The sequence below is a fragment of the Anas platyrhynchos genome, chromosome 2 (assembly GCF_047663525.1).
Source record: "Anas platyrhynchos isolate ZD024472 breed Pekin duck chromosome 2, IASCAAS_PekinDuck_T2T, whole genome shotgun sequence".
Classification (NCBI taxonomy): domain Eukaryota; kingdom Metazoa; phylum Chordata; class Aves; order Anseriformes; family Anatidae; genus Anas; species Anas platyrhynchos.
Window position 1 is genome coordinate 140,021,769 of NC_092588.1, and position 15,632 is coordinate 140,037,400.

The following is a 15,632-nucleotide window of genomic DNA, read 5'->3' on the forward strand; positions in this document are numbered from 1 at the left end:
ACTTTTGTTTGCACCTGGAGGAGGGGAAAATGGAAGAAAACTACTGCCTCAGTAGGGTGTGGTCTTGCTCCAACTTCTTCTCACAGCTACCAATGGTCATTGCCATTGCTTAAAGCTAGTAGCAAAATCACATTGAAGTACACAGGGTTAAGACACCAACATACAACTTTATGCTAACTTTCAAACCAAATACACTTTGTCTGGCAACCTGGAGAAGCTCCTAGACTTGTTCATTCATACACTTTTATTAAGGCAGTGTACGTCACTGCCTTAATAAAAGTGTATCAGTCAATCAATCAGTGTGTGATACCATGCAATATTCTACACAAGACATAAAAGAAAACAAATATCAAAATATGATATTCAGAATGAGTAATGTCATTTAAATATATATGTGTCTTCAAGAATCCTGATGTCCAAATCTGAGAAAAATGTTCAGAATTTCTTCCATTGACAGACTTTTGTGTTAGGTTCAAATTCTGCAAAAACACTCTCCTCATGGAGTGCTTCTGATTGAATATACATTATACATCACTGTCATTTGTAGTACACTTTTGTGCCTGATTTAATCATTATTAAAATGTTGCATTTTTCTCTTTGCAAGATTTACTTCTGATTGTGTATACCTGACTTTAAAGCACTGCATTTTCTTCATGATGGATTTAATCAGCTGTATCCAGGGTGAAATTATAGAAGCCTTGCTTTGCTTAAATGATTTCTTATATTCACATGGAAACAAAAAATATTGAAGAATGTTTCACAAACAAAACCCAGAAGGTTTGTAATTTAAATATTATTTGAAATAACCATGGGAGCAATACCAAAAATGTATGCTTTAAGCCTCTGGAGTTTCTGATAAATTTGAATTTAAAATATCCCCATTTCCTGAAAAAAAAAAAATGATGAAACAAAGAAAGGTGATGAAACAAAGAAAGAAAATCATAAAAATGGCTTTTGTAAGTTCCTAGAGAAAATGTTTGCCATGCTTACACAGAAGTGAAATATTCATGTCAGCTAGAAAATAACCTTTTTTTTTTTTTTTTTTTTAAACATTTGAAGTGCCAAGGAACAGATATGATGGTCTGTGTTTGCCTCCTAGTGGAAATAATTATAAATGTCACACAACAAAATTATTTCTGTAGTGGAAGTAAATGAAAATTACCTCCAGCTACAGATACTGACTTCACACTTTTAATCCATTTTCAGTGTGTGGAAACAAAATTAAAAAATAAAAATAAAAATAAAAAAACTATAAAATAAAATGAGGTAAATTGCACAAACTTTTGCAGGAACCGGATTTGGTCTGCTAAGTCAGTCTATTAAATCACTCTGTTTCATAAAATGAAATACATCTACATTCAATTTTTTAGCATGTAGTTCATTACCTTCTTAAAGTCTCTACAATGTGGACAGATTTAAAAGGTGCAAACCAGTAAAATAGTTGTTGTAAATATATCAAAGTTTTAAATTATGTACCTCAATAGTTTATGTCAAAGAAAATTATATGTATACCATATGTGAGGAAAGTCCCTCCTTGTGAACTCTCTTCCTCACCAAAATAATGCAAATAGTATGGGTCTAACCTGTCAAAATTGGTCTATTTCTATATAGTTTTCTAGTATCTATTTCTATCTAGTTTCTATCTAGCTTTCCTCATAACTGTTGAGATTTATTGCCATGGAAGCTGACTTGAAAAATAGCTTTGAATTTGTATTCTAATACATGTATTTCATAGAGTTACACAGATTTCCTTTTTCACTCTAGGTCAATCAGCAAATCAGTTCAACTAACCATATTAATTTATCGGTTTAATTAGCTGTACAGATTACACCAGGGTAGATGTGGCTATGTCAAGCAAAATATTAAGAGAAACATAATGCTCGGAGGAAAAAGGTATACTATAAGGAAATAGCAAAGCTGGGTAAATAGCAAGAAGCTCTATCTGTCATACTACCGGTCAAAGGCAAAAACAGACCATGTGATGAGTTTTTGGAAATCAGTTAACAGGATAGTCAAGCAGACTGTTTCACACAGTGGAAGCAGACCAAAAAAGATTTAGTATGTGCTGTCAAGAGACAGGGAGGAGAACACAAAGAGGGTATTTGAGAAGCATGGAGAAAGGCAGGACAGAAAGCCATGGCAAAATCAAAGAGATAACAGAGGGAGGTCAAATCCGAGAAAGATTTTGAAAATGGGATTTCTGTAGAAGACAAATAGCTAGTGGAAACCTTAAGGATTGACAAATCATTTTTCTTGCTGCTCACAATAAGAAAATATAGCCACCAGCATCTGGACAACACAAAAATCAGAAACTTAGTATCTAGGGATTCATCACAAAAGGGCATAGGCAATATAAATCGATCATTCCTGGGCAATAGAAAGAAATAAATTTTGACAACTTGATGATGTTCACTCCGAGGTTGTTCATTTAACCAGCAAAAAAAATGCCAATCTTACATTACACTGAAGGAAACTGGAATTATGCCAAAATGCAAATGAAAAATGCAAGAACTGAAAACTATCAACTCCTTTATCATCCATACAAAAAAAAAAAAAAAAGGATAGTGTTAGCTCCACGCATCAGTGACATAGACAAAAAGCAACTAACTGAAAAGCAACACAAAAAGCAAATACAGACAGGAAGGCCGGATTATTTTGATTATTTTAGACATAAGCTTCCATAAGCAGGCAGTGACTCAGAAGACAACCCAATATGCTACTACTCATTAGGGTTGACCCTTTGCCTGTGAAGCTCTTGCCTTCTGCCAACAGTGAGTAATCTTCCTTCCCAACACCACCCACTCATGCATTTCCACAACAGTGTTGCAGCCTTTCTGTGTTTTCTGGAATAAAATGCAGCTAATCAGCCTCCAAGCACTGTGCATAAAACATACATGTAGGTGCTTTTGGAGTGGGAGAAAAGCTTTGGCATTGCACAGAGGGCAGGAGTTTCTTACCTTTTCCTCCCTATTTCAGCTGATGGGCACTACCCTGTGTCATACCACCAGCGGTATGAAAGAGCATTTTTTGTTATGTGGCAGAATGGAGTTATGTGCCTATTACCTGATCCAGTGTAGGAAGCCTCGAACATTTAGGAGAGAAAAAAGGCTTTGACAGAGAACCTCTATGGGAAGGTAACCCTTGACAGGCTGCTTATGGCAGAGGTGCAAATGTTACTCTAGCATAATGGTCACTTCTGTAGAGAGACTTGCAGATGAAGGCAACACGTAAGATCATAGTCAAGACAAGATTTGCAAGGAAAAATGTATCTTAGATCAACAAAGGAAAAAATGTAGAATGTTATTAGACATATAAGAAGAAATACTCAAGTACCAGAAGTCTGAGTGATTATTCTAGTTGTTTTAATAAAATAAGTCTCTCTCCCTAAAAGCCTTTTCTTCACTTACATCCCCTAACTACTGCAGTAACACTATAGACTACAACATTAAGTATGAGACCATGAAGCTAGTGTCAAAAAGTTATGTATTTTATATCGATTATATACATTCCTTACTCTCTCTCTCTCTCTATATATACATATATCAGATAAAGGCAACTTACATCACTATGCATTTTGCTGATATTTAAAGCATGGTTTAAATACAGCAGGTTTGGTAGATCAGAGGCTGGATCATGCAGGCTTTCCAAATCTTTCTTGTAATTCACCTACAGAGAGAATTCAAGTTATGTAAAATAAGATTAACAAGATAATTCACTGCTAATACGATAGCGTGTCTGTTCAGAAATATAGAGTTTGCCTGAACAAACTGTGTCTGACACTAGATGGTGCTCTTTTACTACTATTCGGGGTACAGGATGAAGGGCAACGGGGAAAAAAAAAAAAAAAAAAAAAAAAAATCAGTGAAAGATTCATTGCCCTGAGCAAATATTTGGAAACTACTCAAAGCTTTCCTTAAAAATAAATAAATAAATAAATAATCACACTGACATTTTAGGTTAGGAAAGAAAAAAAAAAAAAAAAAAAAAACACTCTTTTTTCTTTTTTTTTTAAGGTTCTAAACAATTTTGAAGAAAGCTTTTTAAGAGTAACCTCCTCAATACTTTATGCTTACTTATTTTGTATGTTATTGATTCTTGTTCTTTCTCCCTTGATTCAAGTATTACACTAAGTGTCCAAATAAAAAAGATCTACATAAAACAGTTAAAGGGCAGTGCTCCAGGATAATTTATTTAATACAAATTGCTTTCAGCAAAGATGAGCAGTATAGGCACATAAGGCAAAAGATAATCACTTAAAGAAGTAGCAAAAGATAACTTTCTATCAGCCCATAGTAGGATTTTCCATATTCTTGATAGCTGGAGGCCCAGCTCTACAGGAAGAACACTATCCAGCTTAGCTATTTTAAATTATAAACCTCTTAACCCAATACATTTAGTCATCTTCACGCATGTATGATGCTCTTCACTGAGTTAGATAGGCTTCAAATCAACAATAGTCAATTTGTGTATCTTTTATAATAAATAATTACTTAAACAGTGTGTGGGGGGGGGGGGAGGGTGTTTAAAAAAAAAAAAAAAAAGTTATAGAGTTTGAAAATGATTACTCTGTTGAAGCCAGCCTCTCCTGTTTCCTTTGGGTGGTGCCCCATGCTATGGAAACATCACACTACAGAATGAAAGGTTGTCTCTAGGCTATCTGGGATCACTCCCCCAAACAAGTGCTCACATTTTTAGCATTAGACACACTGATAAATATATCATCCCAACATCATTTCCACTTGATATAGATGTTTTCCCCAAGCTGACTCCAGCAGCAGGCACCCACACAGAATCTACGAACTGGATTCTAGGAATTTAAATCTAGGAAATCTAAAATACAGATCAGAAGATCAACACCATTAAGTCTAAAAGAGAGACATCCAAATCTGAGTTACTTATGCTAACCTCCTCCTGCAACCACTGGAGAGAAGGTAGCACTTCATTCCTCCAAAGACAGGAATCTACAACAGGTCAGATGATTTGCTCTCTGGACTGGTATCTTTCCCAAATAGAAAGGGACTGAGTACATTAGCTTGGCATAGAAAAACAAAGTTGAGTGAGATAAATCTCATCTAAAATCATTATGAAAAACTCTGCAGACCCTTGGAGAAGTGCTTTGTCTAAAGAGAGGAAGAAATGGATAACATGCTGTACTTGCTATACAGACACAATGTATAACAGGGACTTCTGTTCACAGTTATGACTTGTAAAATGGAAAAAGGATTTCTGCCTGAGAACACACATTATTTTTTTCAGGAAGTAACACATGTAAAATACAAAGCAAATTCACTTACATCACTTGCCAAGGTGGATGCAATCTGTGCTTGCTTGAAGGAAGCACTGTCAAGAGGATTGTACTGGTGACTCTTCATTTCTTTATTGAACTGTTCTTTGTATTTCACCTTTGGACAGAAAAACAATATATATATATACAGTATTAACATGTAGTACTTAGAGAAGACACAGAATTCAGACTACAAAGGAACTTATTAAAGGCAATTGCCTTACCCATAAATCCTTAAATACTGAAAATATTTAAAGAAACTCAGTCTAGCCACACTTGTAACTATCTTGTGCTCATTTCAAATAATTTTCATATATCTGATTTTTACTGAAATAAGAAATAATAATTTTAAGATTTTCATATGTAATTATTGGTAGTGATGAGTTTATACTAGGAGATAGAAACAAAACTTAATGACTTAACTGGATAATCAAACAAATCAGAACTGTTTGACTAGCAATAATAACTTCATCATTGAGAATCATTCAATTCATAATTAAAAGTGTGCTTTTAACAAAAAAAAAAAAGAAAAAGAAACTGTTAAATTTGTTAATTTGTTAAACTACTGAAAAGTAGATCTTTTGAAGCAAATTTTTCAACCACTTCAAAGTTGTTGAAAACAAAGTATGTGAAGTCAAAATCAAACTTCCCATCTGATTGCCCACCACCAGATATACGTGTCATCATGGCTGTCACCAGAGCCCCAGTTTCTACTTTTATTTCTGCCAGAAATTTCCAACAAGACTCTCAGGAATCTCTCTGCAGTACAGTCCCTTCTTGGAGACATCTGCCTCATTACAATATTAGAGAGCATAATTAAATGGCTATCTGCTATCACCCTCTTTTCTTTTTGTTTAAAGGAAAATTGGGAGAGATAAGACATGTAAGGGGAGATAAACGATACATAAATGTTGAGGTATTGTCATCAAAACCAAATAAAGTACAAAAAATCCATAGAACTGAATTTGAAATCTGAAAAAATGAAAATGAACAAAAATGAACAAAATCGCAGTCCTTTGTCCCCCTTATTGTGCATGATCAATAAACATCTGGAAACTTTGCACACATGCCTTGCTTCTTTCCAACAGCTGGGCATAATGGAAGAGAATAAAGTTCAGTCTGAATTATGCTGTTTTCATGAACGTTAGTCAGACACCTGATATCTGAGCCTATGCAACATCCATTATAATTTTCCATGCTCTGCATTAAATAAATAGCTTTTTCTTTTCTCCTTTTTTCTCTATGCCCACATGAATGTCTGATAAACTGGTTAAGCCACCTCAAACAATCTCCTTCAAAAATTACTTTTTTCTCAGCTTTAGTTGTGGGAAGTATTTTCTTTTTCTATTTTAGTTCTTCTTTGACTCAAAAGATTCTCAACATGGCTTAGCTTATACATCTCCATTATGTTTAGCCACAAGGCCAAATATTTCATAAATCAGGATAACAAGAAACCAAAACTAAGCCACCCAAATAGAAATTAAACATATCTTTTCAAGAATTACAATATGATTCCAACAATTACATTATTCATTACTTTTTTCTTTTTTTTTTTTCTAAATCATTGTAACTTTTAAAGAGCAACTTTATTTGAAAATATGAAAATTTTTCACACTACTTCTAGAAAATAGTATATATTGCCTTCTGGTAGATTCATCTGGTTCATATTGCTTGATATTTGCCTTGGCTTTGGATCAATTGCAAACACAATCTGAATACAAAGACACTGCCTTTGTCAAAGGCAAATCCACATTCTGTATGAGCAGTGAAGAAATATCTTAGAGGGCTTTTCTCTTTTAAAAGGTATATCCAGAATTTGCCTGCTAATAAAAATCAGGCAGTGCTGGAGTATCTGATTCAGAAAGCATACAAAAACGGATCAAGTCAACATGGTGAGCAAAACTCTCTTTTACTCTGTAGGCATCATAATGACATTGTACACAGGAGTTTAACTATCCGACTACTGAAGGCTGGGCTTTTGCCCAGTCAGAAAATGGCCTCAAACTGTGCATGTGGTCTGAATGCACAATGTGGTCCTTGGTATACTTGTTAAGTGTGAAAAAATCAGTGCCAAAGGGACCTCTCCTCACAAATGGCTTGCCATCTTCCAGCTGCAGCTATTTCATGCCATTTTTTAAAAAATATTTTTTTTAACAATATATTTAAATCTAGAGATTTCAGCAATGAATCCCTGTTAGTGTCACTTCAGATTACACCACTGCTGCAGAAGGAAAGGGAGAGCCAGTGAATCCAGTCTTCACAGGTCTGTGCAAGCTGCTCCCAAATTTAAGGAGACTGCTGACCAATCCAACTGCAAATGGTCCAGTTTCAGTGAGGGCTGTCTCAGTAGCTCTTGGTCCTGCTGTCTTCTTTGGCTGCACTGCTTATTACCTTTGCTCTCCTCTCCAACACCACCATACATGTCATTCTGGGGCAAAATGGAGGCAGCACAATAATATCAGATGACCCTGACAGTATCTTGAGAGCACTTCCAGCAATAATTTAACTCTGACTTGTCACAGGGGATTCATCTCATTGAAAGCTACACACACATTCACTTTTTTTTTTTTTTTTAATTGGCATTTTCTTATTTCCCTCTCCCTTTTGAAAGAAAGCATGAGGTGGGCTTGGGAGAAGGAAGAAGGAGAGAGAAGAGCAAGCACATGAATTAGCCACAGTGAAGAAGTTCGTGTGTCTATTTTATCCTCCTTTTGAACAGGTCAAAGTTATGAATGTAGTTTAAAGGAGGAAAAAAAAAAAAAAAAAAAAAAAAAAACATGCCTGAGAGAAAGGGTGCAATTTCAAAACAAGGAAGAAAAGTACTTCGTCAGTGATTTCCAAAACACAGGGAGGAGGAGGGGGATGTCTGATCAATGTTATAACTTGGTGAAACAGCAAACAAAAATGTGGGAGTAGGAATGACAGTTGTTAGTGTGTTAGTGGAAGCTTATCTACAAATTTCATCATTAACCGAAAGCTTTACTTTAATGAGGGTTTAAAACGATGACTGCTTATTCACCGTATTAATTAAAGTCTTAAGTTTGTTTATTTTTTTTTAGAGAGTATGTAGTGGTGGCTAATTTAAAAGAAATGTGTGGAAGCTGCTTTCTAATTGTAGCTAAAGAATGAGCAGCTTTTGCAGACTTTTAACACAACATCCCTGAAAAACCAATCTGGAATTAAATAAAGCCTGGATAAACAAACTTCTCATTGGCCTTGCACAAAACCTATAAAAGTCAGAATTGCAGCTGGACAGAACAGTGTCTTTTGAAGCTTTGCAGCAACATTCCTAAATCAAAATCTGTAGTTCAAAGCTGTTCACACAGGGAGTGTTCAGTTTCAGAAGTGGATGACATCACCCACTGTTCTGATTTACAAAGAAACTACAAAAATGGAATCATTCAACCACTGGGATCCCAGGATGAAGCAGACACTTGCAGCTAAAGCATTTCCTCATGACCATATGAAAACATATTAAAAAACTGAAAACCTGTCAGAGCACATTGAAGGAAATGCAACATAAACAAAGAGCTAAATTAAAATACTGGTTGCTAAAAGCACTAGCAAAGTTTAAAGCAAAGAAAGACTGTGAAAATCTTAGAGAAGGTATATCTAGGAAGAAAAAAAAAAATCTACCTCTGACAAGTATTATCCATGAAACAATAAGCAGCAAATCCAGCATAAAATATGTATATCTGAAATTATTTATCATAAAACCTATCACTAAACAACAAAAGAGGAATATTTCATATCAGCAGCTCTTAGTAAAAGCTAATAAAATGCATTAGATGACATAAAGAACACATCAGAGCTTGTTTTTATTAAAAAAAAATACAAAAAAAAGTATACAATGTACATTCAGCAAACTGACAAACTTCATGTTTTCACAAAGGCTAACGCAGTTTATGTTTTAAATTTGGTTTCAAACCAACAGAAAGTGGTTACAGTGTGCTGTGGGTAAATATACTAGTACTGGGAGCTGGAGCTGGTATTTTTTATGCTGCTGTTGTCAAAAGCTTTGTTTAAAAAGAGAGAGAGAGAGAGAGAGAGAGATGATACACTGATTTGGTACAGCCTTGAGTACCAGTCAAACATTAACACTATTTTCTTCACTTTGTTTGCCTTCCCGCTTGCATTGATTGCTTTCTCCCTTCGTTACACCCACACTGCCTGACCTCTTCTTGCTCCTGCTCTCTATACTCCCTAAATTACCTACCCATATGCACTACATTAAAACATGTTATCATCTTCTCTTCCCATTACATCCATCAGAATTGTCAACTTTGCAAATTTACTGTGAGGGTCAAATAACTAATATTTCTCCACATGTCGCAGCTTATAGATTCATGCTATTAAGGGAGATTATCAACTTTCAGCACAAAAAGTTTCTAATGCTCCTATTTGCTGAGAAAGAAAGGGAAGCCCTAAAGACCAGAAAGTCTGGAGACAATAAAGAGATCATTAGGTTTACTATTTTTTAAATCTTGTAATTGTTACAAGCCTGCTTCTCAATCCTTGCACAAAGAGGACTGACAAGATTGACCCACATTTAGGGTGCTTCCTTTCCTACAGCACAGGTGCATTCCTCATCCTGCCCCATCACCCTGCTCCACAGACACAGGGGTCATCATCATTTTTCTGTGGTTGTACAGGATGCTCTTGATTTATAGTCAGCATGTCTAAGTGTTATAATGATTCAAATAATATATAAAAATGTTAGACAACTCATGGCCACTGACTTTCCTCCAGAGGAGGTGGGGAATCGCTGAACGCACCTCCCCACTGCTGAAAGCAGCCTGGTACTTACAACCTTCGTGCTGCTTGATGCAGATGGATGGCAGCAGAGTGTCAGGCCGAAGCCTGATGCTTTTTGGAAGTGCCCTTCTCCCTTTTTAAAAGTATGTGGCCCTTCACACACACTGCAAGCAGCCTCATCAGGCAGTTGACTAGATTATTTTTGAAGGTCCCTTCCAACTGAACTATTCTATTCAATTCTATTCATCAGTGTAGACTGACGGGAGGAAAAAGGATGGAAGCATGCCAAAACTGAGATCCAGTTGGCCAGAGTGTGGCTGCAATGGTTGGACCACCAAGGACTAATAATCATCTTTACAAATAGACTGCAGGCTACATTATAGCAACAGCTCCTCTCTTTCTTCCACACCTCCTACACTATTTGGACTCCCTAAAGAAGTTAAAATCCCATACCAAATGCTCTCTTCTGCAGACAGATCTCACCAGGAACAGCAGCCATCCCTGCCCCTGGTAGTGAAGAGACTCTATGATAAAGCTACTAGTTTTGCAGATAAAGCATGTATTGTCCAAGAGAAAATGCACATCTAATAAAAATGAGATTAAAAGTGCACTGATTAGCCTATGATGCAACTGCCACAACACCAGCCTGCAGGACCCCCATGACTCAGCTAGTATTTTTTGATTGTTGCAATTGTTGGTCACAACCTCACTGGTACCAGGTGTAGTGAGATTGAAGGTCTATCAGAAAGGGTCCTGTTTTTTTTCCCCTTTGTGACAACAGGCACCTGCAAGCCCACTAGGTTCTGAAATGGGATGCAAAGAAAGGAATATGTAGATAGCAATTAGGTAGAAATAAAGAATGCTACACACTAAATCTAGAGATGAAGTCTTTTAAACATGACTAAGACAAAAAATTCCCTTCTCTAGAAGTGACACTGAGGTCTGAACAGCATAGAACTGGCTCTTCCTAGAAAACACAGGCTGACTTCCCAGCCTGCATTATGATAAACACAAAAGACCATTTCAATTAACCATGGTCCAGTATAAAACAGGAAGTCAGGTAGTACGTATCTGAGGGCTATGTCTGGTGACATCAAAAGAAGCTTAGCCTCTTGCAGGCAGACAGTGAGTGCACTGTTCTGGAGCTTGTTCTCTCTGTCTTATTATTCTTATTTTGTCCTAGTTCTAGGGAAGACTTTTACCAGCTTGACAAATCACAAGGAGTTTTTACACAATGCTGATAGTGACTGTTCTGGTCTATACATTCCTCCAGTTGTTTTTTTCTAGTTGTGGGAAAAACTACATGGCCTTCTCCAATGAAAGGGGGTTATCCTCCTCATACATGAGGACGGAATTTGTTCCTGGGTTTACTCATGAGTGTAGTTCTGAGGATTACTAGCAAGGATTACGCAAGGAACTAAAAGAACTTTTTGACTGCAAGTCAGAAGTCAGAAATCCCTTCTCATTATATGAGGTTAATCTGGAGCAGTAAAAGACTCATAAGAGGAAAAGAGGGAATATTTGTGTCTCCAGCTTTCTTTCAAGTTATGGACAAAAGCAGTTTCTTCATTTTTCTATTTCTTTCTTTTTTTTTTTTTTAACTTTTTTTTTTTTTTTTTGGTTAATATACAACAGAAAGTAGTACATAAAAGGTTCATTTTCCGGGGGAGGGAAGGTGGGCAGTTTACATGTCAGGTCAAATTCAGATCCCATTACTCACATTAGCAAGCAGTTTCACAAAAGACCCCAGTTACTTCAGTGGGATTAATCACAGGGTAAGGTTCCTCTCAAACTGAATGAGTAGCAAAATTTGACTCTAAATTGCATACAGTTAGAAATCCTAGATAATGTATATAAATATACACCATCTCCACCAAAGATGAGCTGTAACAGTCAAAGTTCACTGTATTTTTGCATAAAATGTATATTTTGTTTCCTAGGAATCTTAAGTTTACCAGTCATTACAACACCATATGAAAAGGGTTTGAGAACATAATCTTCATGCAATTAGAGATAATCATCTAAAAATCTAAATATTTTCTTACATTAGTAGCAATGAGATATCTGAATGAAGTCATTGTAAAATGTCAGAAAATCTTACTTGGCTTAGAAGTTTAGAAACTCCCTTAGCATGTTCAAAATCCGGTCTTCCAAGTACAGCATGCTCCTTATTCATCTCCCCCCTTCCTTTCTTGTACTCAGCCTTAAAAAAAAAATCATAAAAATGAATACAAATCACTATTAAATTGTTTGGTTTTGTGTTTTGTTTCTTTTTGTTTTGTTTTAGTTGTTTTTTTCAAGAGAAATGTAAGCACTACAGCTAGTAGAAAAGCTAGTCTCATTTAATGATCTGCATTGACACTACTCTCAGTAATATTATAATTAACTCAGAAAAAAAGCCCTTCTCACACTTCACCTCATTAAAAGCATAGTATTTACATGTATTTATTGTAAAACACAATGCAAAGCATTCATAAAATTCAACTTTAACAAAATGCACAGGTTAAGCCTGAGAAATACTGTTCACTTACTGCTCCCAATCAAGGCAGAATGAGTTACAATGGCTCAGCATTTCTTAAGACATGGTCTGCAGTTTACACAAGATTATTTGTAGTGGTTGAAAATAGCCTTGAAACAAAACTAGGCTGAGGGGCAGTGTTTTTGAAATACAGGTCAAATTCCACTCTCAGTTTTACCACTGTAATCTTGCTGGGTGTCAGTAAGGTTGCATTGGTGTAACAGAGAGGACTTAGTCCCATAAGGCTGGTGTTACATGATCTTTCCAGCTGAACTACCTCCCATGCAAATTGCTGCATTTTCTTTTTTTTCCAAAATGCATTAGAAAACAGTACAGATGAACCGACAATAGGTTCTTTGCAATATCACAAACTAAATTACCATTGCATAAAGCAGGTTTCTTACATTACTCAGGCAGTGTGAATCAGCAAGGACATGTCATAACAACAGAGAGAAAGAAAAGACCCAAAGCCACTCTAAGTAGCTTTTAGAGCAATTCAGAATTCTGGGCATAGAACATAAGACTTAGTAGGAGATTTTGGTTTTCAGAAAATGCTGAGTGTCCAAAAGGTGAACCCTTATGTCCCTTAAAGCTGTCTTTCTGTAAGAGACACCTCTCTATAAGAGATGCCTGATTAGTCTCAGATGAAACTTAGCCATTGTTGAAAATCTCAGCTCAGAACTTCTAATGTGTATATTGTCTATATTAAAATATTAAACAGCATTACACATTACTGCTTCTTAAACTGCTTCTTGACCTATCCCTTAGCAGATGTCAAAGTAGGAGGGAAAAGAATTTGAGACCAGGGTATGGGAAGGAGAGCCATGCACTCACATGGCTCTCACAAGGACAGTGGGAGATTGCATTTCCCTGCCACTGTCAGCTGACACAGAAGGAGGAAAGGGAGTCCTGGCATGGACGCTTCTCTTGTACTGGGGTGAACAGAGGTCTTGTGTGTCTTTTGAAGTGCAGTAATGCATACTAGCACGACTTCTTTTTAGAATCACTATTATTAACAAGGCCAAGACAAAATGAGATTTAGTAAACTTAACATTGTCTTCAGTCATCAATGCTTGCAAATGTCAAACTGTTAACATCAAAACAGAAGCAACTCATAATTTTGTGACATTCCAAGCAAGCCATCCCCCCACCAGTTCTCCATATCAGATTTAGCATGCCATGTTTTTTTCTCTTGCTAGGAAGTTTGAAAATTTCAGCAGCATTCTTACTGAATCTTGGAATTTGAATCTTACTGAAATTGGAAAAAAATAAAATAAAATAATGTCCAAAAAATACAAATAGAATAACAAAAGAACATACATCACTTATTATCTTTGTTATCTCGGTGGCTATCTTTATGTCTGGCCTGTTCAGCACTTCAGTGTATCTATGAGTATCTTGCACATCCTTCCTATATGACACCTGTCAAAATAATAACAAAAAATGTTTAAAACAAATGAAAAGTTTGAAATTTATAAATCATCTTCAAATGATCTATCAACTCAGCCACGAAATTCACTAAAACACCACCTAATTTATTCTAACACAGTCCTGCTTGACAGAGATTATTTATTAAGACCCACACACAGGTTAACAGGATAAAGAAGACATTCAAAAGCATAAAATATAGTATTAAAATGAAAAACATTTTTGGCTTAGAAGCACAGTAGAAAATGAAAGCACTGCGAAGACCCAAATATTAGGTTTCATCATTGAATTTCAGAGGAATTCTAAGAGGATAGGTTTATGTGTTTTTTGTTTGTTTGTTTTTTCTGTGCTATACCTTTTTTAATATAAACTAATACCTCTATGATATTAAGCACCAAGGATCACAGTTACACTGTGGAGAGACTGTAATTCTACCACAGTGAACGTCTCTCAGTAACAGGCAGTCATGTAGCTGGTATGTAATTAAATGACACAACTCCACCCCAGCACCCCAGACTTCTCCCAGCTCCACTTATCTGCTACTTTACACAATCATGGGAACAAGAAGGCTGAGTGTTCCAGCATGTGGAGTACAAGACTGGATTTTTCTGTTTATGCAGAGGCCACTATAATAACGAACGGGCTCAGAAGACTTTGGCCAGAACACTAAACCACAAGTAGAAGAGCCCAAAAATTATCCCTTTAGCAAACCAATCACAGAAACTGCCTAGATGTCAGAGACACTCCAAAGCTCCCAGACCACAAGTCTTCTTTCTTTTCCCTGCTCTAGGTCTATAGACTTTTTTCCCTACCTTGCCATATTGCATGTGTGTCAATCCAAGCCAATTCCCAAGAGCTGTCATCTTAATGAATTATTCTAAGAAAATCAACACTAGTATTCAAAAGTATCTGACAAGTTGAAGTTCCATGCAGAAGTTGGAGAACAAAGTCAACAGGAGACAGAAAGCATCAGAATAATTCCTATTTTATCAGACAGTCTTTTAGACTATTTTTCTGCTTATTAACAGTTAATTGACCTCCCAAAATTGTATTTCACCATCAAAAACGTCCCAAGAGGTTCCCTCAGCTTGAAGCTTCACTTATAATAACCTGTGTATCTGTCTCCTGTTTCCAGTGCAGTTTTACTACGGACACAGTGCAACATATTGAACTGCAAGTCTGTCAATCATAAAGTGGAATACCTAGTGACAAATATAATTCGTAGAAATGTTATATAAAAAAAATAATTAAAAAATTACTTTAGGGCATATATTTTGTAGGCAACAGGGAAGTCATTTTGCATCCATATGGCTTCAGCTAAGTAGACAAGCTAAATGGGCTTTGCTCTGTTGGCTGTTTGCCCACAGATAGTTCTTATAATTTTTAACCTACGCATGGCACACAAGTTTAATCAATGATTAAAAAAAAAAAAATTGAATGAATATAGCCCAAAGTATCACCTACCAATAAAATAAAAGCTGTTTCTTATAGCTCGTTAAAACCACTGGAAGTTTTGGTTTGGTTTGGTTCAGGTTTTTTTGTTGTGTTTTTTTTTGTGTGTGTGGTTTTTTTTTAAGACACTAGATGTACAGACAAGTATTTGCAATTCAGGGCTTTACATGAATTTAGTTAATTATATGCTGTTCA

The 15,632-nt window shown here is 36.0% G+C and overlaps 1 protein-coding gene across 5 annotated transcripts in view; it reads right to left on the reverse strand.

The window, feature by feature from the left end:
• NEBL (nebulette) overlaps positions 1 to 15,632 on the reverse strand; it is a 255,414-nt gene that overhangs the window by 57,435 nt on the left and 182,347 nt on the right. For 3 of the 5 annotated variants that reach the window (XM_072033686.1, XM_072033687.1, XM_072033685.1), the window contains 4 exons: positions 13,878 to 13,979; positions 12,141 to 12,242; positions 5,295 to 5,402; positions 3,562 to 3,666 (listed from right to left, as the gene is read on the reverse strand). The exons of the other annotated variants lie outside the window; for them this stretch is intronic. In XM_072033686.1, the coding sequence (XP_071889787.1) occupies positions 3,562 to 3,666; positions 5,295 to 5,402; positions 12,141 to 12,242; positions 13,878 to 13,979 (417 nt within the window). The remainder of the gene's footprint in view (positions 1 to 3,561; positions 3,667 to 5,294; positions 5,403 to 12,140; positions 12,243 to 13,877; positions 13,980 to 15,632) is intronic. 5 annotated transcript variants of the gene reach the window in all.